Source organism: Odocoileus virginianus, chromosome 9, assembly GCF_023699985.2.
Source record: "Odocoileus virginianus isolate 20LAN1187 ecotype Illinois chromosome 9, Ovbor_1.2, whole genome shotgun sequence".
Lineage (NCBI taxonomy): Eukaryota > Metazoa > Chordata > Mammalia > Artiodactyla > Cervidae > Odocoileus > Odocoileus virginianus.
In genome coordinates, this window is record NC_069682.1 from 19866544 (window position 1) to 19888764 (window position 22221).

Sequence of the window (22221 nt, forward strand, 5' to 3'; positions counted from 1 at the left end):
ATGTCAAACTCATAGAAACAGATAGCACAACAGTAGTTGCCAGAGGCTGGGGGAAATAGGTAGAAACTGGTAAAAGGGTACAAATTTTTGCTACACAATGAATAAGGTCCAAGAAGCTAAAGAATAACACAGTGACTATAGTTGATAACACTGTGCTGCATAAATGAAACTTGTTGACAGAGTAGAACTTAAGTGTTCTCGCCAAAGAGAAAAAAAGAAGGTATATTTGTGAGGTAATGGATATGTTAATTAACTAATTGGGGAGAATCCTTTCACAGCATATCATATATCAAATCATCACGATGTACACTTTAAATATCTTACAATTTTATATGTCAATTATATCTCACTTTATCTGAAATTTAAAAAAAGAAAAATCTTTCTACCAAGCAAAGGCAAGTCTGAATGAACAGTTTAAGATTATTGACTGTAACTGATTTTCTTCTCAGAGTGGTTTTTCCTATGAGTGCAAAAAAACAATTACTCAATTGCAAGAGATTTCATACTTTCATCAGGTCCACAGTCACATTACTTTTCCCAAGATGTTAAATTCCTCCACTTCAAAATCTCCTGCCTTAGGGATTTCAGCGCTATGGCCTTTGGTTATAATGGAAATTCAGTTTTCCTTTTGTTCTGTGTTCATTCCCCTCCCCCTCCCCACGGCACTAAAATGTGACTTAAAATGTACACTTAAAATGTGTACCTTAGTCTTAACCTTTAATAACAGCTAAAGTAGTTTAACATCCAAAACAATTTCAACGACCGATTTCTAGACCTAAGCCATCAGCTTGGATCCAGAAAACAGAAGAATGTAGAGGACAAGAATAGTAATATAAGATACAAAGATTATTAACAATCAACAGTATTTTCCATTTTTAAAAAATCTCATATCCCAAGTACATACCCCATTTCTTTTTGGCAAGATCTAACTCTGTCTGCAACTGTACATGAATATTTAAACACACAAATTCATAGCACTCTCTTAACCACTCAAATATAACCATAAGATTGATTTTCCTTAATGGAAATCAGATATGAACTCCACAGAACTCAAGTTTCCACTCTGGCTGTGCATATCCATCACATACAGTTCCTGTGAAACAGATTCACACAGAAGATCCCAAGACCCTGTTGTCATTAAAGATCCATTTTTAGTGAAAACAGTGAGGAAAGATAGGAAAAACAAGCATGCAAAAATGCATATTATTAGTTTTTAAAAAAGACTCAACTTTCTAAACATAATTTAAAATGTTCAAATATATCCATGCCATATGTTTGTGCAAAAGTGAAGAATTTGTTAAAGACACACTTGTGATACATTAAAAGAGACTTCTGAGAGTGGTTAATGTTTGATACCTCCTTCATCAGATGGTCTTGTTACCTCACTGCAGCATGAAAAGCTACGGTAAATCTCGGATATTTCTGATTTGTCATCTCCCAGACCTGTACCAAAAGTACTGCTCGAGTAAGACCGAGACCGTTGTCTCCTATAAAGATTCGCCTTTTCTATATTGGAGGGAAAATATTCATATTTGTGATTAAATGACTTGAAGAACAACGAAACCAAAAAAATTACTTAAAAATTTAACGGGGAAGAAAAATAATCCCTCATTAAATTACAACCCCAAAGCTCAGGTATTATAAATTCTAGCCATCTATTCCCAAACTTCAGCACATATTATCAACAAAGCAAATGACTTAATGGTCATTCACACTCAGTTTGGTCTAAATTTTAAAGGCGAGATGAGGGGTGGGAAATTGACAAGAACTAAGAAAACACTGGCAAATTAGTAAATTTCTATCAAAGGTTTGGTTATAAATAGTAATTTTCAAATATCACCAATGATACAGCATTTGTTGCCTTTTCTTTATTTTTAGAAAATCTAGGTGACAATTTGGCTGATTATGTGGATCAAATTACTATAAAAATATTAGAATTCCTACTTTGCCTTGGGCTTTCAATTTTGTTAATGTTACAATTAAACGTGGAGTCACAATGGGGGGCAGAGAAGGACCTAAATGATAGATCTATTTATATGTTTAAAACAGTCACATAACTGTCAAATCTTCAGTTTGCTAAATGCGGTCTGAAAGCCTACAAAGATCAACCCTTGCTATCGCTATACCCAAATATCCAAACCATTTGGGTTTTACTTTTAATTATAAACATACAGTTGAAGTTAAAAGTCAAATAAACTTCCTATGTAAACTACAAATTTTGCATTTTATAAAAACTCAGAGATAAATTTTAGGGATACTTGAAAACCTATTTTAAGACATTGACGATGCTATATAGAAAATCTCTCCTCTGTTTTATATAAATCTCTCCTCTGTTTTATATAAAAGTCTTCAAAGAACTCCTTAAATTAAACAAGTATCTTTTAAATGTTGTGCTTTTCATAAAACAAATCTTTATGTTAGCAGTTTAGTGCAGTCCAAATAGCTGCATTTCAAAGCCCAGAGAACTTCTAAAATCATATTCACTAATAAAAAGGAAGTGTAAGTAAGCTCTAGACACCTTTAAAATAAATTTAGAACTAATCTAGGATATATTAAAAAGCTCTTTTGTAAGTTTTGTTTTCATAAATGATTAGTGGCATATTAAATACAGCAACTTTCTTGGTTTTTCAAAGCCCAAACTTAAAATTTTACATTACCCAGAAGGCACAATGAACCTGCACAAGCTCACAGCAGCTTCACTTTGAGGTCAAAAACCATGTAAATGGGGAGGAACTCAAAATGTAAGCAGTACCAGAAAGCATATGTAGACTTCTAGACTGAATATTGTCTTCCAGGGGATCAATGTCGAAGATGGAGCCAGGATCTGTACGCCACACTTTGAGGTCTTTTACCAAAGGAAGAAATCAACAAATCAAGAATGAATTTAAAAAAAAGTCAGCACCCAAGAGAGTCAAACAAAAGTCTGAAAAGGGACATATGCAAAAAGCAAGCATGTAACATAGGCAAACCCACTGTGCAGCAGACTTCAGAGGAGAACAGAGGGATATTCACACTCACAGTGTGATTCACACTCACAGGATCTGCTAAGAAAACCTTGTGATCAAATATAAGTTGCCTGGTTTATTCTTTGTTGACCTTCCACGGGGGAGCCTGTGACTTATCACACATGCACACCACACCACTTCCCACATCCCCAAACCCTCATCACTCATGTTCTCCACACACTGAAACAGGGAAAATGTTGGCTTAAAATTCCTGATTAAGGACATGTGAGTAATTCATAAGAAGCAACTAAAAGGTCTTTGTCTAAGAAAGCAAAACAAAAATTAAAAAAAAAAAAAACTTCTCTTCCTACAACAGAAACAAATGTTGAACAAATTGAAAAAAATCAGTAACTTTCCTTTCCTTTCTTAGCTTTTAGTACAAACCTTGCTCACTCTGTCACCATTCGACACTATGTTCCTAAGATTTTCCCTAGATGACAAGAAAGAACAGCAGGTTGAGGCTCCTTTCTCTCTGATTTGTGAGACTTTCAGACAGCTCTATTCTCCTAGTTTAGAAATAATATCCAAAAAAATATAAGCTACTCACGTTGTGGAAACCATCAGAATCTCTCAGGCATGTCTATTTGACATCAAAGGACCTATATGGGGTTACTTCTGTTCTGTTACCCAGGCAGACAATGTCTGCAGTGCAATTATTGATCAGTACAGAAGCTAAACGTGAAAGATGCTCAGTTGTGTCCAACTCTTTGCAACCCTAGGTCAGTCCCTGAACTTCTCCAGGCAAGAATACTGGAGTGGGTAACTGTTCCCTTCTCCAGGGGATCTTCCCAACCCAGGCATCAAACTCAGGTCTCCTGCATTGCAGGCAGATTCTTTACCATCTGAGCTACCAGGGAAGCCAACATAAGCTAAAGAGAAACAAAATAATTGCTTAATCTTCATTATCACCTATGTCTGATATTTGGGCTGCTTCTTGGCGTAGCAAGGAGGAACACTCAAGACCAGAGAATGTCCAGCTACAGAATGAATTTGCAACACCTGGCAAAGGCCACGAATTCCCTCCAACATGGTACAAACAACAACGCTTTGCCTTTGGTCCACTCTCACCTGGGCACCACGTCATGCATTTGAGGAGGGGTCCGATGAATAAGGAAGCGAATTCCATTAATAAAAACAGGGAAAGCACAATCTTTTTGACTGTGCAAACCTGCCCAGCAGGCCAGTCAGCTTACCAACAATGATTCCAGGTCTCCTGTCCATCTCCACGATGTGAGGATGGACACCTTTATAGGCGGCATCGCTGACAACCTGGGTGTTCCTTCTCACTCGCTCTGTCACAGGGTCATCCACAACAGGAGTAAAGCCCCTTCCCTTTGTCTTTTCAAAATCTTCATGATATTTCACCTGCAAGAGGGAAAAACCATAGTAACTCAAACTGAAATTTCCTGAATGCTACACTGCTCACAAAATTTGAATATAAAGACAATTACTATACCAGCTGCATCTAGATTATTTTCTACATAAATGTATTTTTCCCAGCTATTCCAAAAATAATCTATGAAATTTCAGTTTCCTAGCATCAGAAATCAAATGCTAACATTTTTACAATGCTTTCCATCATTACAGGTAGCAGCTCTTTTAATATATAAGCTTGTATATAAGTAAAAAGTGTTGAAAGATTTATTTTTTAAATACTAGTTACTTTCTAAAATGTACTCACTTAGGTATAATTTCCTATCTCTTAAACTTTAGTATGCAACAAAATGATAAGCTATTGCTATACAATTATTTAAGAAAGCAATATTATTTAAAATTAGATTAAGAGAGCAAGTTACAAATACCTATATATATAATTTTTATATATAGTTACAAAAATATATACTTCAAAACACGTGTTTTTTGCATTCTGAAATTAGGTTAGGGTGATGGTTGTTTAACTCTGTAAATTATACTAGAAACCACTTTGTATACTTTAAATGGGTATATAAAATATATCTCATGAGACTATTTTTTTAAGAAATACATATTTTTATATTCTTTAAGCATGTAAACACACCAAACTCCATCTTAACATTAATCGAAAAAAAGTCCAAGCAAGTATCTTCCATAAATTGCATTTATAGTAGTGGTCACGTTAGAAATAAAAACACATCCCAAAAAGTCACTGAGAAAAATTGTTTTATTAGACTAAATATTTCCCGTACATTTCAGTGAGATTAGAAAGCACCCCCCAAAGGGTGGGCCCGTGGGCCTTCCCACGCTTTGTTAGTTATCCAGATTAATGGTGAACAACGCCATCAGAGCACTGGGTGCAGCCACTCCTTAGTACGGTTTAGTCACGGATGGAGGACCTGTTGGACCCTACCATTGAAATATGATTTTGAGCTTCTTTGACATGTCTGAGACCAGGTGTATCTAAAATCAGACTTGGTCTACCTTTCATCTGTTTCTGGTCCTGGGTATATTTTACCTGCAAAGTAAATAATAGATCATACTTAACAAAAAGACAACTATAATGTAAAAATTACATTAAGTTTTTCAAGGTTTCCAAATGAGTGAGGCATATACAACATATTCTGAATTACTTCCCAGGTAACTTATTTAGTGAATTACATTTCCTTCTAGAATAATGAGCTAAAATTTTACTCTTGATGGTCTCCTTTAAAGGCTATGGCAAAGATGACCTAAATCTCTCTACCGACTGAATACAAATGTGTAAGTGACCAACATCCACTAACCATGAGTCTGTAAAAGTGGGAAATACTCTATCAATAGGGAAAATCCAAAACTAAATGGAACCTAAATTTCTTTTTCTGTTTCTCTATTTCCCCATTTTTCACCATAACACTGTGGAAGCATGCATAACAAACATACCTCTATCAATATTTCCTTTTATTTGATCAGAGCACATGGTAAGAATCATTAAGTATTCATCTTAGGTTCCCTCTAAACAGCCACAGCCTAAAGGTAATTTACGTTGAATACAGTCAGCATCTCTGGGCAGAAATGCCACTAGAGAGCTGCACAGTTTAAAATCTAAATGCTGATTCCCCGGCATAAAGCTCTTTCTGACATCTGACTATCAGAACACCGTTTTTTGTGAAGCTGCTTCTGTATAAGATCAGGATACGGATTATGAGGGCATATGTGCACTCAGAACGGAAGCCCTGGTATTTCCTGAGAGGAGGTGCACTCCCCAAATAAGACACTGACATGCAACACAGAACTTCAATGAGTAAGTGATTTCTGTGTTAAGTATATTTAAAGATTGTTTTTTCCTCTAAGTCCTTACTTTGGAGTAATGATTCATTTCTTATTTTGTTTTGCAGAGAGGACTTAACAATCAACATTCAATGGAATACATCTGTAAAATGATAATTGTTTAACTTATACATCAAAGACTACCACTTTCAAAGACACTGGCTAAAATAACATGATTCATTGTTTAAATGAACATAATTCAGTTTAAAAATGAAACTTTAAATATAAGTGCTAGTCACATCTGGAAACATCAGTAGGGTTCAGGATAATATAAAGTTAGACAGTGGAGGCTTTCAGATGTCATCTGAAATAACACATGTACTTTCTGCATATCTTACAAAAGCTTCTTGGTCTGCAAATAAATAATAAAGGACATATCCTTCGTGATAGCCCCAAGTGAATAAAACAACTTGCCGAACTAATATTTTCTTGGTTCTTCTTTACTCTTTCCATCTCAGGAGTCACACTTAAAGCTGTAGCTCTTCCCATCTGAGATTTATAATAAACCTATCGTTTTGGAAAACGAAAAACAGCACTGTGAATCAATTCAACTAAACAAGAGTCTCATAGTACTTATTTTAAAGAGCTAAGCAAGGACAAGAAGCTGTGGTGGGGTGGGGGGAAGAATAAAAAAGGAAGCTAGCAGAGGTCTTTGTTGTTTAGTCACTAAGTCATGACCAACACTCTGCAACCCCATCGACTGTAGCTCGCCAGGTTTCTCTGTCCATGGGGTTTTTTCCAGGCAAGAACACTGGAGTGGGGTGCCATTTCCCTCTCAAGGGAAGGAAATGACCACAGATTCAAACGGTGTTTCTTGCATTGGGAGGCAGATTCTTTACCAATGAGCCATCAGAGGTCTAGACATATTTTAAATGCTTGCATCTTAAATCATTCTATTTTAATTCATGCAATGGCAGAGAATCACTGTGAAGGTACCCATTACATGCGTGTACCATCAGTAAAGCTGTAGTAAGCATTTCATCACAAAGGAGTAAGGTAAGAAATATCTTCAAGGATGTTACTTTAAGGTACTCTTACCCACATAGAAGGCTGTTGGACCATTATGGTTTCTTACTAATTAACCGTGGCAGAACTTTGGCCATGATGCCTAAGTGGTAACCATGGTGATCCATAAGGCCAGCACACTCCCCGGTGCTCCAGCCCTCCTTCTCCAGAACCATGTTCTCTTTAGAGAGTAATGGAGTTACATCAACTGTACTCCGAATACATCAGGAGAAGGTGAGTATCTACTTCTCCAAAATACAGTTGTCAGGGAGAATGCCAAACAATAAACTGCCTTTCCTTTATAATCTGGCCAAAGGACTTTGAAGGTTTAAAGAATAAAAGATTTCTTTGCATTTAAAAGATTTTCAAATTTCCTCTCCCAAAGAACACAATTTATTATTAATGATTTCAAAAAAATTATTCTCTCAGGGACTTCCCCCTGGTGGTCCAGTGCTTAAGACTCCATGCTTCCAATGCAGGGGGCATGAGTTTGATCCCTGTTTGGTGAACTAAGATCCCACATGCTGCATAATGCAACCAAAAAATAAAAGTAAATTTTTTTAAAAATTTAAAAATAAAAAAGGACTCTCTCAGCAAACTGCATCCATGGATATCATAACGGAAAGGAGTTAGAACAGACCAAGAATTGGTGTCTGAGTAAAACTTGACAGCCCTGAACAAGTGCCTGAAAATGGACCTGTTTTGTGTGACCTATTCAGCAAGGCACACTTCATAATTTTTTCCCAGCATCATCCAAAAATAAAGTGATGATAGCTGTGAGTGGGAAATGGGGCTGGACAGGCTACAGAATAAGAATACATTTATTAATACATATGGAGGAAAGGGAGTGGGAAAGCTTATTTGTAGAGCCAAGATGCCAGAAATTGCCATGGCATCCCTTTGGAGAACCACAGAAACTGCAAGCATGAAGAACAGATAAGAGGGATACACAATAACCTACAGACAAAAATCACACTGCAGTCACTGGGAACTGTGAGCAGGGCACGCCTGACTGGACCCACAATACCTAACACCCTGAAAACTTTCCAATAAACTGACAGTCAATTGAGAGCAGAGGCAATCAACTCAAGGTCATGACAACTTGGAAGACACGATCCCTTCATTGACATGCTGACAAAATGCTTGCTTTCATAAGAAAAAAGTGACTAAGATCACACATTGCTGAGGTTCTTCTGGTTTTCTTTCACTCTCTTCAGCTCTGGTGGATCAGAAATTGCAGTCGCCTGTTTAATCTCTCCTCTGTATTTTACCTGTGGAGGATTAATATGAATTTTAATAAACAGCAGAATGGTCTCCAACCAAATACCAACAGAGGATAAGCCTCAAAATTAACCCTATTTTTTTTACATACTTTTCCCCACAGTAGATGTATGCCAACCTTTCAGTTCAAATCTACATCTGGCTTCTGATTCTTCTGACTTGGCAAGCACCGAGTGCTGGTTGTGCTTCTTAAAAATGATTTTTAATAAATATTTCTCTCTTCAATACCAAAACTAACTGCAAAGACCACAACTAAATGTAATCAAAATACAAGGGGAAGACACTGTAATGAAATCATTACAAGGGATTTCCTTGTCAGTTCAGTAGTCAAGACACCATGGTGTCTTAACATCCACTAGTGGTGGCCACATGTTAGATCCCTAGTCAGGAAATTGAGATCCTGCATGCTGTGCATGGACAAAAAATAGGGGAGAAAAGTTAAAACTAAAAGAAAAAAAAAATCATTACAAGAGAACTATAGTGAAGTAGCCACAGCAGCCTGGGAAGCCCATTTACTCCTATTCTGACCCTGGAGCCTCCACCTTCAAAAGAAGCTGAAGACCCCTCACTCATACCACCATCAGGGATACTGTAAGGAGAAAGCAGCATTCAGCCTGATTTTCTCCTTCATCTGGGAGAACTCACTCTTAAATTTTTTAGTGTCTCAAAATTATCTATTTCAGAAGAAGGTTATTGTTTATAATGGTAAAAGTTCCATAAAATGATCAAAAAAATGGGAAAAATAACTATTAGGGGACATGTTTGAAAGAGATTTCTGAATTCAGGGAGGCCTGGGTTCAAATCCCAGTCCTGCTGTCACAAACCATGGGTTCTTGCATGTCCCCTGACTTCTAAAGACTCAGTTTCCCACACCTACAAACCAGAGCAATAAATCATGCATACCCCACCGAATCACATAACACATTTAGCACAGGGTCCACAGCAGAGGAACCTCATGATTATTAACTACCCTTGCTTTACTAGCAACAGATCACTGAATGATTGATGTTTTCTGCTTTATTTATAAGGTTCCCTGCCATGACACTATGTCTCAGAACCAAGTCAAGTCAGGTCTTCTTTTGCCTTATGCCAAGAGACAACTTCCTCTTTTCTCAGACTGACAACATACCCACTATGCTGCTCTCCTGGTCTTTAGATCTGGATGTAGTTTTAGAGATTTACCATCTAAACTATGAGGCCCATGAAGATAAGAAGGGGTCTTATCTATCTCTGTGTACCAGTGACCAGGATAATGCCTGCCACGTTGCTTAATGAAGAGTTCTTCAATAGGGACTTCCCTAGTAGTTGAATGGCTGGAACTCTGCCTTCCCATGCAGGGGGTACAGGTTCGATCCCTAGTCAGGGAGCTAGGATCCCATATGCCTCATAGCCAAGCAACCAGAACATAAACCAGAAACAAGATTGTAACAAATTCAATTAAGACTTTGAAAAACGGTCCGCATTTTAAAAAAATATTTTAAAAAAGATTTCTTGAATAATTAAGCATGGCTGAATAGTAGCAAAGCAGTTCCCAACTTCCTGGACTCCCACAAGGGTGCCACAGTCCACAGCCCTCAGTATGGAATAGTAGAAAAGGAGTGACCAAGATGTAGAGTGTCTAATGCTTTTCAGAAAGCATTGTAAAGAATAAAAATAGCTAATGTTTGGTAAAATGTTAAGAGCAAAACAGAAACAACTTGCCGAGCTCAGCTGCGCCTGGTTTCGCCTCACCCTCTCTATCTCGGGCGTCATGCTCACCGGAGTTGCTCTGTCACACGGCTCTCTGTACCTGAGCTGGGAGACAAACGCAAGATGGTGTGGGGGTACCGGAAGGAAGAGTGAGCTAACACACAGCAACTGGTGAAAAGAAACGTCACACAGCGCTCATTAGCTGACATCTTTGCTAGGACTGTACAGTGAAAGATGCTCTGCTAATAGATGTCATCATCACAGTGATCCAGGAACTAAGCTTTTCCTTGCCCAAATGTTTTGAATCATGCCCGGAAACGGTATTATTTTTTGGTGGCGTCTCTGAGCTTGATCCTATCAGTAATGATAAATGACCACTTCTGTGAGTTTGTGTCTTCACAGTACTAAAATGACATTACCAAATGACCATTTTATATTTACACTTGAAAATAAAAATTCTGGATTCACCACTAGAAAGAAGGGTTAGAAGGGTCATGCCAGTCCCATGCCTTCACCTCAGTGATTGGTTGTCACTATAAAAAGAAACCCGAACCTCCTTCTCCACCAAGTTCCAACATTGGAAGACCATGCTCTGATCAGCATCATGGAGATATTTCTTTTTTAAAAAAAAATATTTATTTATTTATTTGACTGCACCAGGTCTTAGTTGTTGCAAATGGAATCTTTAGTTTCATCAAGTATGAATTTAGTTTTCTGACCAGAGATGGAACCCTGGCTCCTTGCAGTGGGAAAGTGGAGCCTTAGCCACTGGACCACCAGGGAAGTCCCATCATGGAGATACTTCTGACCTACTGCCAGAATAGGGCATCAGAGTCCAACATGTGTGGTCAGCTTTCCCAGTAATTCCGCAACATTCCAGGAAATAAAATGAGGATCCAACACAGGGAGATAGCATATCCACCAAATGAATTTCTGACAGGTAAAAGGAAAACTAGAGGTTAAAACTGCATTATGAAGAACTTCACAAGGACAGTCATAATGACTTTTTGGAGCTTAAACTTAGTGTGAGGGAATTTTTTCTTTTTTTGCAAGACATCACAAGGCCTGCAGATAAAATGGACTTGAGATGTACGCCCTCAGCAGTGCATGTGCAAGTGAACAGATATCTGATAAGCCTGGAAAATAAATGACAAAGGGTCAGGCTCTTCCCAGTGCGACTTCTTTCTCTGTATCATGGTATGCAGTCTGAGAGTTTAGGCAGATCCTGTGTCAGATAATTGCCTAAAGCGAGGAAAGGCCCCAAGTAATCTTTGTTGATGGCAGGATACAAAGAAAGATGACTCTGGGTAGTGTTCAGAGGAGAAACATTTGTTGAACAGCATCACTGATGTAGAGAAATTGTTGCAGCCAATTTCTAGTGGATGTAAGTTTGAAGACATAAATTTGATACGGAGACACTTCATGTATTGCATTCATTCACTCACAAACATGCTGAGTGCTTTACAGGCAATATCTCACTTAATGTTCTAGTCCCTGTTTTAAAGATGAGGAGAATGAGGCTTGGAGAGGTTGGTGGCTTATGAAGGATATATAGCAAGTAGGGTCTGGAGCTAGGATCAAACCAACAGTCCAGAGCCCACATTGTTCTCCACTCCAGAGTTATTCAAACTTCAATCATGTATACACCACTTACCATATGCCATGCAAGGTATCACTTGAGCTGTGACTTCTAGTATTTTTTTATTAAATTAACTCATTATTTTCAAATAGTTATTTTAAGGGGGTGTTATGTTTCCATGATAAATTGAAAACTAGTAAACTCTTTATTTTATTTTTGGAGGATAATTGCTTACAGGCTGTGCTGGTTTCAGCTCTGCAACAGTATGCATCATCTACATGTAACCTCACCTCCCTCCCGAGCCTCCCTCCCAACCCTCACCCCACCTGTCTAGCTCGTCACTGAGCTGGGCTTCCTGTGTAACCCTTCTTTTACAAAAAGGGACATGTTACGGCCATCTCTAGGTCACGCTGAGTGAAGCAAAATGGAGGAAAACAAATATCACATGATATCACTTATAAGTGGAATCTAAAAAATGGCACCAATGAACCTATTTACAAAAGGGAAACAGAATCACAGATGTAGGAAACAAACTTATGGTCATCCCTGCCCCAAAGGTGGGGGGAGGGATAAATTGAGAGCTTGCGATTGGCATATACATACTACTATATATAAAATATATAGACACACTATGATATATAAAATAGATAACTAATAGGCACCTACTGTATAGCACAGGGAACTCTACTCAATTCTCTGTAAGGACCTAAGGGCAAAGAATCTGAAGAAGAGTTGATATATGTACAACTGATATACTTTGTTGTATAGCAGAAAGTAACACAACATTGTAAATCAACTTTACTCCTATAAACAATAACTTTTTTAAAAAAGGAACACATTAAAGCAATTTAACTCATTAAGTCAAGGCCTGAGCATCAGCAGGCCATCTGAACCAGGGACACTGGCACTGCTGGCAGCCTCCTCGGGGCCTGAATCATGCTTTCTCTCTCCACCATCTTTCTCCTACTGTCTTCCAGCCCAAGGATTCATCACACTGAACTTTCCCCTCTTTGAACAGATCTCAGATCATGAACACATTTAGGATGCACTGCCAGGAGGGCCCTTCCTCATGAAACCTATCCTAAACTTTTATTAATTCTTCAAGATCTAGCTCAACTGTTACTCTTTCACCAAAAGTTTTCCTCTCTCTCACTGATATAGCCTTCCTTCTCTGCATTTCCCCAGCACTTTGAAAACAGAGTTATTATTTAACATTAAATGAGATATTGCATGTAAAGAACCCCAAAAAGGTAGTAAGCACTCAACAAATATTAATTATTTTAGAGCACTTAATCCACAATCTTTATTTATCCCCACAACTGTTTCTCCTAGAGACCTTGAGAATACACACAGCCTCTAACCTTAAGGTGTATCTCACTCATCTTTGAATGTCCCCAAGAACAAGAACAGAGTAGGCATTCAACACCACATTCTATAGTAAGCAAACACACATGCTTGGTGCAATGCTAGCCCAACACAAAGATGTGTGAAATTATCTCCACCTTTCAGGAACTGGCCTTCCTACAATGGTATTCATTCTAATTCGTTCTACTGTGCAAGTGTCATGCCCACAGAAAGCAATACTTAAAGAAATGTGATCACACATTGCTGATGTTCTTCTGGTTTTCTTTAACTCTCTTGAGTTCTGGTGGATCTGAAATGGCTGTTGCATGTTTCACCTCTTCTTTGTATTTTACCTGCATGATTTATTTTTAAAAAAATGTGAGTCTTATTCAACATAAGTTTTAAAAAATAATTAAGAATTCTTCATTTTTAACTATTACATAGCCTATTTTTTAATTCCAACATTAATTTTCCTTCAATGAGAACACACATTTTTATTTCATCCGGGGCTTTCAGGATTCCTTTATCTTAAAGTACAAACAAACCCATATCTATTCACCTATCCATCACTGGAGAGGTTATTTTTAACTAAAATAAGCATATACTGCTTATAAAAATAAATTTTATCATTAGGCAGATGCACCAAAAATTTTAGAAATTATCTTAATACAATAATTCATTATTTTTCTATAATAAAAGCAGTTTCTATTTATTATTTGTGTACTCACCATGTCTTTAAAGGCAAGAGTCAAACTGAGTTAGTACTAAGTCTTGGAAACACTGCTTATCTGACTAAGAGTACACAAATAATCTAGAATAAGAAAAAAAAATAAAAGAAGAGAAAGAGGAAGGTGGAAGAAAATATACTACAAGCAGAGGCCATTGAGTGCTGATCACTACAGAAGGGCCAGTAGCAGAAAGTCAGGAAGTGTCTTCTTCCACACAATCATGTTATGTAAAGTCCACATATATCCTGGCATTCACAACAGTCAAAAGCTCCTCTGTCAAGTCTACTTAGAGGAAGATCAACCAGATAAATGATAAAACCAGCACACAGTTACGCCCAGGACAAGCCCTTTAAACTTATACAATGATTAGTGATGTTATCATATTACATAGTATTTTAATATGTCTAAAATGCATGGAAGATTGGAATTGAGACAAAGGACACACACATATGTATATATATAAATATGGACACATCAGCTAGACTTCAGTGGCATTTGTTGAAATTTAGCAAAGACTTAGATCTATGCAAAATACATTTTAGAAATCACTTGGTAATGTTTAAAATGATTAAGGCTTAAATTCATCCTGAGAGTCATGAAGAAACAATACCTAAATATCTTTGCTATCATCTATGTTTTAGCATCTGTACATTTCACTTGTGATATGAGTAACACCGCCAATATTAGGCCAGATCCAAAACAGTTAAATCAAGAGTACACTGAGACAGACTATCTCCGAGTAAGATTCCAAAATAGTTCTTAAGAGAGAAAGCTAATACTCAAAAGGCTCATCCTCTGGAGGTGGAAAATGTCGAGATCTTTAAATGTTAGAGAATCCTATCTTGGTTTGACAGATCCTGCTAATCTTGAAAGGGCAACTTTCCATTTGAATACTAAGCAGGAGTTTATGGCCCAGGCTCATAGAGATACAGAACTATGCGTTTATTGTTTGCTAGAAGAGGCAGGGGGATGCCAGGAGAAGAAATGATAGACTGTGTGATTTTCCTAGGGTGAGATGCTAAACACGATTAAAGATGAACATTTTTGTTTTTCATACAACACCAAACTAATCAAAATGGCACAGTCATTTCGCTGTAGGCAATAGAATTGTGCAGTATAGAACATTTATAACATTATACCCCAGTACAATGATGGGTACATTTCAAATGTTATCATTTGGAAGTGAAGGAAACAACCACTTTGCATTTCTCAGCTGAACTAACTTCTCTACCAGACTCAGCGTTGCCTGACACAGACTCCTGCCGCGGCGGGTTAGCACTCTCGCCTTCAGCTCCTCTTCCTTGTGCTTTCTGCAGGAAATCAGACTCCTTCATTGTACAGAGATTCTAGTGTACGTGCATTCTACAGTTTTCTGTAAGTTCATTTTCTGTAAGTCTGTTTACTACAGCATGACCTTACCTTTCCTACTCTGTCTCCACAAATGCCAGTGCACACATATTTTAGGATAACCATTGGAGCTCCTAACAAAGGCATTTAATCAAGGCAGTTAGACTTGGACAACTTAAAGAAACTCTGCCTCCAAGGGTGAAGGTCAAGAGAAAGGTCAGGGAAGGAGATATAAGGAAAGAACCCTCAGCAAGAAACTAAATAGCAAGCTCCCCACATCCTCAATGTGGAACCTAAGGATGTGGGGGCCCAACAGTGAGGGACGTGGGCATCTGCTGATGTTGGTGTGAGTACGTGTAAATGACTATGTGTGTGTGTTGGGGACGGTGGGGGGGGGGGGGGTCCTTCAACCACTCCCTGTGGACACCAAGGGATGACTGTATAACAACTATTACCAAATACACCTATTGGTAAGGGTAGCAATGATCCATTGTAAATGTCAAGCACTGAGTGAAGAAGTTTTTAATCCATAACATTTAACACCTCCTCTACCCTTCCCCCAAGTTCAAAGGGCACTGGGGAGGGGGTTGGTAAATTTATTTTACAAATTATAATGAAGGTGTGTGCTTTTCTATGCTGGAAGCTCAAAGAAGTAGAAGGTAAATGGGGCCTTTGAAACCTTCTCTTGAGCCACCAAATAAATGTTCTAGTGCCTTTAATCATTCTATCAGGATAAAATTTCTTTCCTCCAAGTTGTGAGGAGGTATTGAAAAGTATCCTTTCTCTGAAAAATGTAATATAGCTAAAATTCTGTTCAAAAGGATGAAAACTAATCCTAGATTTCATTACTGCACTATTAAAGTGATCTATCTCTTATGCACTATGATATATATATATCAAGATGAAATACTGCTTTAGGTTCAAGGGGAACAAGGCTACAGTTTCCTTCTGAAAGTTAGGTCTTTGATATTTGATGAAACAGTGTTTCAACAAAGCAAAGAAAAAAAGAAAAAGGCAGCTAGTTTTGTAAAGAACTAAAAACATTTATCTAGCTTGTGTTTGCTTTTGGAAAGGATAATTAATGCCATAGAGAACTTACTGAACTAATGTTCTGCTGATTTTTCTTCACTCGTTCAATCTCAGGAGTATCTTTTACTGCTGTGCCAGCTCCTACTTCTTTCTTATAAAATACCTTTATTATAAGAAAAGGAAAAGAATAACTAAGCTTATTAGAATTCAAGTCCTAGATTTGATTCTTATAGAGGAAAATTTCTCAGGTTTTAAAGTAACATGAATACAGCTTCTATTTATGAGAACCAATGTTACATTAATCAATTAAATAATCCATCATGGAAATAAATGCAGAACTTTGGTTTTGTATTCCACAGTCTTCCAAGTAAACCTCTACTACCTGTTCTAGGGTATGCCTGGTACCTTACATGGCTGCAGATTACTTGCGCTAAGAATAGAAATTTTCTTCTTCAAATACAAACATATGTCACATGTGCAGCTGAGAAAAATTAAAGGATATTATAAATATCCTTACTAAGCAGTTACCGTTTAATTCAAAAATAGCATGAAGTTTCAAGCAACTGCTCTTCTTCATGTCAGAGCAAAGACAGTCTTGTTCTCTTCAAAGAAAATATTAACTTTACCATCAGCATCGACACTACGTCAGCCTGTTTTCCTTATCTTCCACTTATTCCTTAAACCTTCCCACATCTCTCCATCCCTACCAACACCCACCCCTTTCAACCACAAAGGAAAAGAAAAAACAAAGTGTCCTACAGAAAAACAGACTAATTATAAGGAAGTCATCTGAGGCCAGAACTACTCCCTCTCTTTTTTAATTAATTAATTTTTAAATTGGAGGATAATTTCTTTACAGCATTGCGATGGTTTCTGCCACACAGCAACATGAGTTGGCCAGAGGTATACATATGACCCCCTCCTCTTGAACCCCCCTCCTACTTCCCTCCCTACACTATCCCTGTAGGCTGTCACAGAGCACCGACTTTGGGTTCACTCTCCTGACATCTGTTAACCAGTAGGTCCCAGTGAGGGTCGGGAGAGCAGGACATATAAGATGTTCCCCTGCAAAAGCTAGAAATCTGGAATCACAGGTGGCAAGGGCCACACAACTCTTCTCCCTCATCCTCTCTTCCAGCAAGATTTCTCTTGGCACAGGCCTTCCTGTGAAGACCCTAGAGGTACCCTGAACAGCATACTTGCAGAGTTAAGAGTTTTTCAATTTATTAGAAAGTAGAAAATATTCCAGAAATTTTCAGAAATAATAGAATTTATATTTTTAATAACATTTGCTTAACCACTAAGTTAATTCTACATTAAAATATTGGCTGTACCATCAATTTTTGTTTTAGAATTCAAGTTCATATAACCCACTTATTACATGGGTTATTACATATAAGCCCACTATCTTAATCAATGGTGCTGATAAAATTCCTATTCCTCAGAACAAAAACATGAAAGTTTAGGAATTGATTGTTGTTGTTTAGCCGCTACTGCTGCTAAGTCACTTCAGTCGTGTCCAACTCTGTGCGACCCCATAGACGGCAGCCCACCAGGCTCCCCCATCCCTGGGATTCTCCAGGCAAGAATACTGGAGTGGGTTGCCATTTCCTTCTCCAATGCATGAAAGTGAAAGTAAAAGTGAAGTCGTTCAGTCATGTCCGACTCTTAGCGACCCCATGGACCGCAGCCTACCAGGCTCCTCTGTCCATGGGATTTTCCAGGCAAGAGTACTGGAGTGGGTTGCCATTTCCTTCTCCAGGGGATTTTCCTGACCCATGGATTGAACCCACATCTCCTGAATTGGCAGGCTGGTTCTTATCACTGAGCCACCAGGGAAGCCCTTAGGAATTGGTTATAACCTACTAAATCCCTAGATATATTATCAATGCAATTAATCAATGACCAGGAAGGCAATCACTTCATATGACTATTTTTATCTTCAAAGTAAAATATGTGTGTAAGATCTCTTTCCTGAATGATATTTTAAAATTCAGTTAAAAGTAGCTGTTGCTTGTACCTAAAAAGGAAATTTGAATCTGTAATTCTAAAATAATCATGATCAATTATAGCTTGTAAGAACATTTGGTATTCTTATGATTTTAAAGAAGGAAAGATATGCATTTGACTGAAAATTCAAGCAAGGCAGCAAAACAATCAGACTGAGGAACAAAGGCCCCCTTTCAAAACATCATTTCAAGCTGACAACTGGAAAGAGACAATGGCTACTCACCGCACTAACGTTTTGTTGAGTTGTCTTAATTCTCTGAATTTCAGGAGTATCCGCCACAGTAGAATAGCTAGAAAGCATCTTCTCTGCCTCATCTTTATACTTTTTCTAAAAATATAAAGTAAATGTGAATCTGAAGCTCTGTGTGCCAGATTCAAGAGAGACAGAGACAAAGAGAAAGTGGTACTACTTTTTTCCAACTCTGCTATGCCTGAAAGTGAAAGTCACTCAGTTGTGTCTGACTCTTTGTGACCCTATAGTCCCTGGAATTCTCCAGGCCAGAACACAGGAGTGGGTAGCCTTTCCCTTCTCCAGGGCATCTTCCCAACCCAGGGATCGAACCCTAGGTCTCCCGCATTGCAGGCGGATTCTTTACCAGCTGAGCCACAAGGGAAGCCCACATAGCTTAGGATTCAAACCAGCTGTTGATGTGTTTGTGTGTGTGCTCAGTCGCTCAGTCTTGTCAAACTCTAGGATGTATTTATGCAACAGTAAAAATAAACAGCATATGCAAACAGAGTAAGCAAACAGTCTAGGAAAACACATTCACCTTCTCTCAGGCAATGGTTCCCACCCAAGACTATTCAAACACTCTGGGACGGCCTGGCCTTTATGGAAGTCCTAAGCCTAGAAGCTACTCTCTCATGAGAAGTTCCAGTTCCTGGTCAAAATAGCCCTTATAACTCCTACCAGTAACCTAACTCTCTTTGCTTACTTGTCTTCATGCTTCTAGATTTATACTTTGCTTCCTACTTCAGATAAAGATACACTTGACTAAGGAAAAGGTACTAGTATTTGTATTAGAGATAAAAATCTCAATTTTCCTTTTGCTACTAAATGTACTATTATGAGCTCAGATATATCCTAGGCAATAACTTCTACTAGTGCCAGCATTTACATAGTAGTTCAGTTCAGTCGCTCAGTCGTGTCCAACTCTTTGCAACCCCATGGACTGCAGCATGCCAGGCGTCCCTATCACCAACTCTCAGAGTTTACTCAAACTCCTGTCTATTGAGTTGGTGATGCCATCCAATCATCTCATCCTCTGTCGTCCCCTTCTCCTCCCGCCTTCAGTCTTTCCCAGCATCAGGGCCTTTTCCAGTGAGTCAGCTCTTCGCATCAGGTGGCCAAAGTATTGGAGTTTCAGCTCCAACATCAGTCCTTCCAAAGAATATTCAGGACTGATTTCCTTTAGGATGGACTGGTTTGATCTCTTTGCAGTCCAAGGGACTCTCAAGAGTCTCCTCCAACACCACAGTTCAAAGGTATCAATTCTTCAATGCTCAGCTTTCTTCATAGTCCAACTATCACATCCATAATAGAAAAACCATAGCAGTGACTAGACGGATCGTTGTTGACAAACTAATGTTTCTGCTTTTTAATATACTGTCTAGGTTGGTCATAACTTTCCTTCCAAGGAGTAAGCGTCTTTTAATTTCATGGCTGCAGTCACCATCTGCAGTGACTGTGGAGCCCCCAAAAATAAAGTCTGTCACTGTTTCCACTGTTTCCCCATCTCTCTGCCATGAAATGATGGGACCAGATGCCATGGCCTTAGTTTTCTGAATGTTGAGCTTTAAGCCAACTTTTTTACACTCCTCTTTCACTTTCACCAAGAGGCTCTTGACTTCTTCACTTTCTGCCATAAGGGTGGTGTCATCTTCATATTTGAGGTTACTGATATTTCACCTGGCAATCTTGATTCTAGCTTGTGCTTCATCCAGCCCGGCATTTCTCACGATGTACTCTGCATATAAGTTAAACAAGCAGGGTGACAATATACAGCCTTGATGTACTCCTTTCCCGATTTGGAACCAGTCTGTTGTTCCATGTCCAGTTCTAACTGTTGTTTCCTGACCTGCATACAGATTTCTCAGGAGGCAGGTCAGGTGTGGTCTGGTATTCCAGCTTCAGCTTGCACCAGAGGCGAGGGGTGGGGGAGTGCAGGGGCTCAGGGGTTTTGGGTTCCAAAACTTGGGGAAGGTTGTCAATAACAAGGAGAGGGAAGGGTGTGAGGAAGCCGTGGTGGGCCGAGGGCAGGCAGTGTTGTGGGGTCCTAGGGCTGGGGTGGGTAACAGAGCATCTGGAGGCCAAAGCAGAAGAACAGGTCTGCGAGGCTGCGCCCTTTGTAGCTCTTGGCCCCACACCTAAGCCTCCAGCCTTTTCCTTTGTGAAATACAATCCTGGAGCTCCTGGGAGGCTTGGCGCTGCCTAAGACCTGAGGGCAGGGCAAGGAAGGCTTTCCAGCAGTGCAGGAACAGGAAAGCAACTGCAGGAGTGGAGTAAAAAGGAAGCGTGCTAATGAAGGCCCTAGCGAGTCCCAGGAGAAGCTTCCAGCCCCAGCCTTTGGACAGCATGACAGGGAAGGCAAGGCAACAAGGTTCGAGTCCAGAATGGCTACCTGATGAATGACAGATACCTCCTAGAAGATCAGAGAAAGATGACCCCACAAGCAGGTATTATTACTATCCACTCTGGGGAAAACTGAGGCACTAGCGAAGTGTCAGAACAAGGATTTAAACCTCTGGGTCCAAAGTCAGTGAAGGTAACTGCATGGCATACTGCTGCTTGATAGGGAAGGAGAATATTGTTCACATTGAAATGCACCACAGCATCATTAAACCCTTTTAAGCATTTCCTTGTATCTCAAATAACTAAAGTTCTTTAAAATCAGATGTACCCTCATATCACACTCAAAAAATCAACACTGTTAAATTAAAGCAGGAATTCTAACAACCCAGGCACCACTTCCTATGGGAAGGGTTTACTCTTGTTATCTTTACTTTCTAGTAGGACATATAATTTGTCATATTATATAGGCATGATTATTTGATAATTAGATTACTCAGTAGTTCCCCAAAGGCAAAAATCCATGTCTACTTTTGTAGGTAAATGGGTGCTCAAGAAGTATCTGCTGAATGCATGAATGAGTTTGCCAACTTTTCTCCACTAAATCAAATGGCAATATGCCCGTTTTAAGAATTTATGATTTTTAGTTTAGCTGATATAGCTAGTGTCAACTTCTCCAAGTTCGTGTGCCATCATGAGACACTGAGGACAGATGAACACACTTCAGGACATCCCAACTGCTCTGTCACTGAAGAAGACTGAGAAGCAGGCAGATCCTTTAATAAATGCTTAATTCTGGCATCATGATACCCTTGAAATGGAGCAGGACCCCATGGGGACTTCCCAGGAGAGACTCCACTCCCCCATTACCCCCAACTCCTGCCTCTTGTCTATAGAAAAACTTTAGTCAGAAAATAAATTTAATCAGAGAATTTAGAAATATGGAAACAAAGGAAAGCAATGAAACAAGACCAAATAAAATATAGTCATTAAACAAAGTCAAGGACCTTTAGTTCTTCCTCAAGAGCTATAGAGAATATTTTCAGCCATCTCCTTTGACCTGTTTTGTAAATGCTGAAACCTCCACCAGGTGGAAGAAGTTAAAACTACATGATGAAACAGACTATAGCCATGACATAAGCTGCCACAATTTTGACAAATGGACTCAAGGAAATGGGAACAAACCAACCTTGGAACTGAAGATTAACTGCACTTAAAACAATCAAGATGACACTGACCAGACCACATGATCAATTTCGAGACGACTGTCAGAACTGACTCTTCTCTGCTCACAGCCCCCCTCCCTCTGCCTCAGTTCAGTTGCTCAGTCGTGTCCGACTCTTTGCAACCCCATGGACTGCAGCTCGCCAGGCTTCCCTGTCCATCACCAACCCCCTCTGCCTATACACCCCA

At 38.9% G+C, this 22221-nt stretch overlaps 1 protein-coding gene across 4 annotated transcripts in view; it reads right to left on the bottom strand.

Moving 5' to 3' along the window:
* NEBL (nebulette) overlaps positions 1–22221 on the bottom strand; it is a 365699-nt gene that overhangs the window by 28324 nt on the left and 315154 nt on the right. The window contains exons 17-26 of one of the 4 annotated variants that reach the window (XM_070472044.1): positions 18463–18567; positions 16300–16392; positions 13386–13478; positions 10215–10307; positions 8411–8503; positions 6642–6734; positions 5332–5436; positions 4199–4370; positions 2753–2845; positions 1357–1506 (exon numbers count right to left, since the gene is read on the bottom strand). In XM_070472044.1, the coding sequence (XP_070328145.1) occupies positions 1357–1506; positions 2753–2845; positions 4199–4370; positions 5332–5436; positions 6642–6734; positions 8411–8503; positions 10215–10307; positions 13386–13478; positions 16300–16392; positions 18463–18567 (1090 nt within the window). Of the gene's footprint in view, positions 1–1356; positions 1507–2752; positions 2846–4198; positions 4371–5331; positions 5437–6641; positions 6735–8410; positions 8504–10214; positions 10308–13385; positions 13479–16299; positions 16393–18462; positions 18568–22221 lie in introns of those variants that run through there. The other 3 variants (XM_070472042.1, XM_070472045.1, XM_070472043.1) reach the window with 3 other exon arrangements.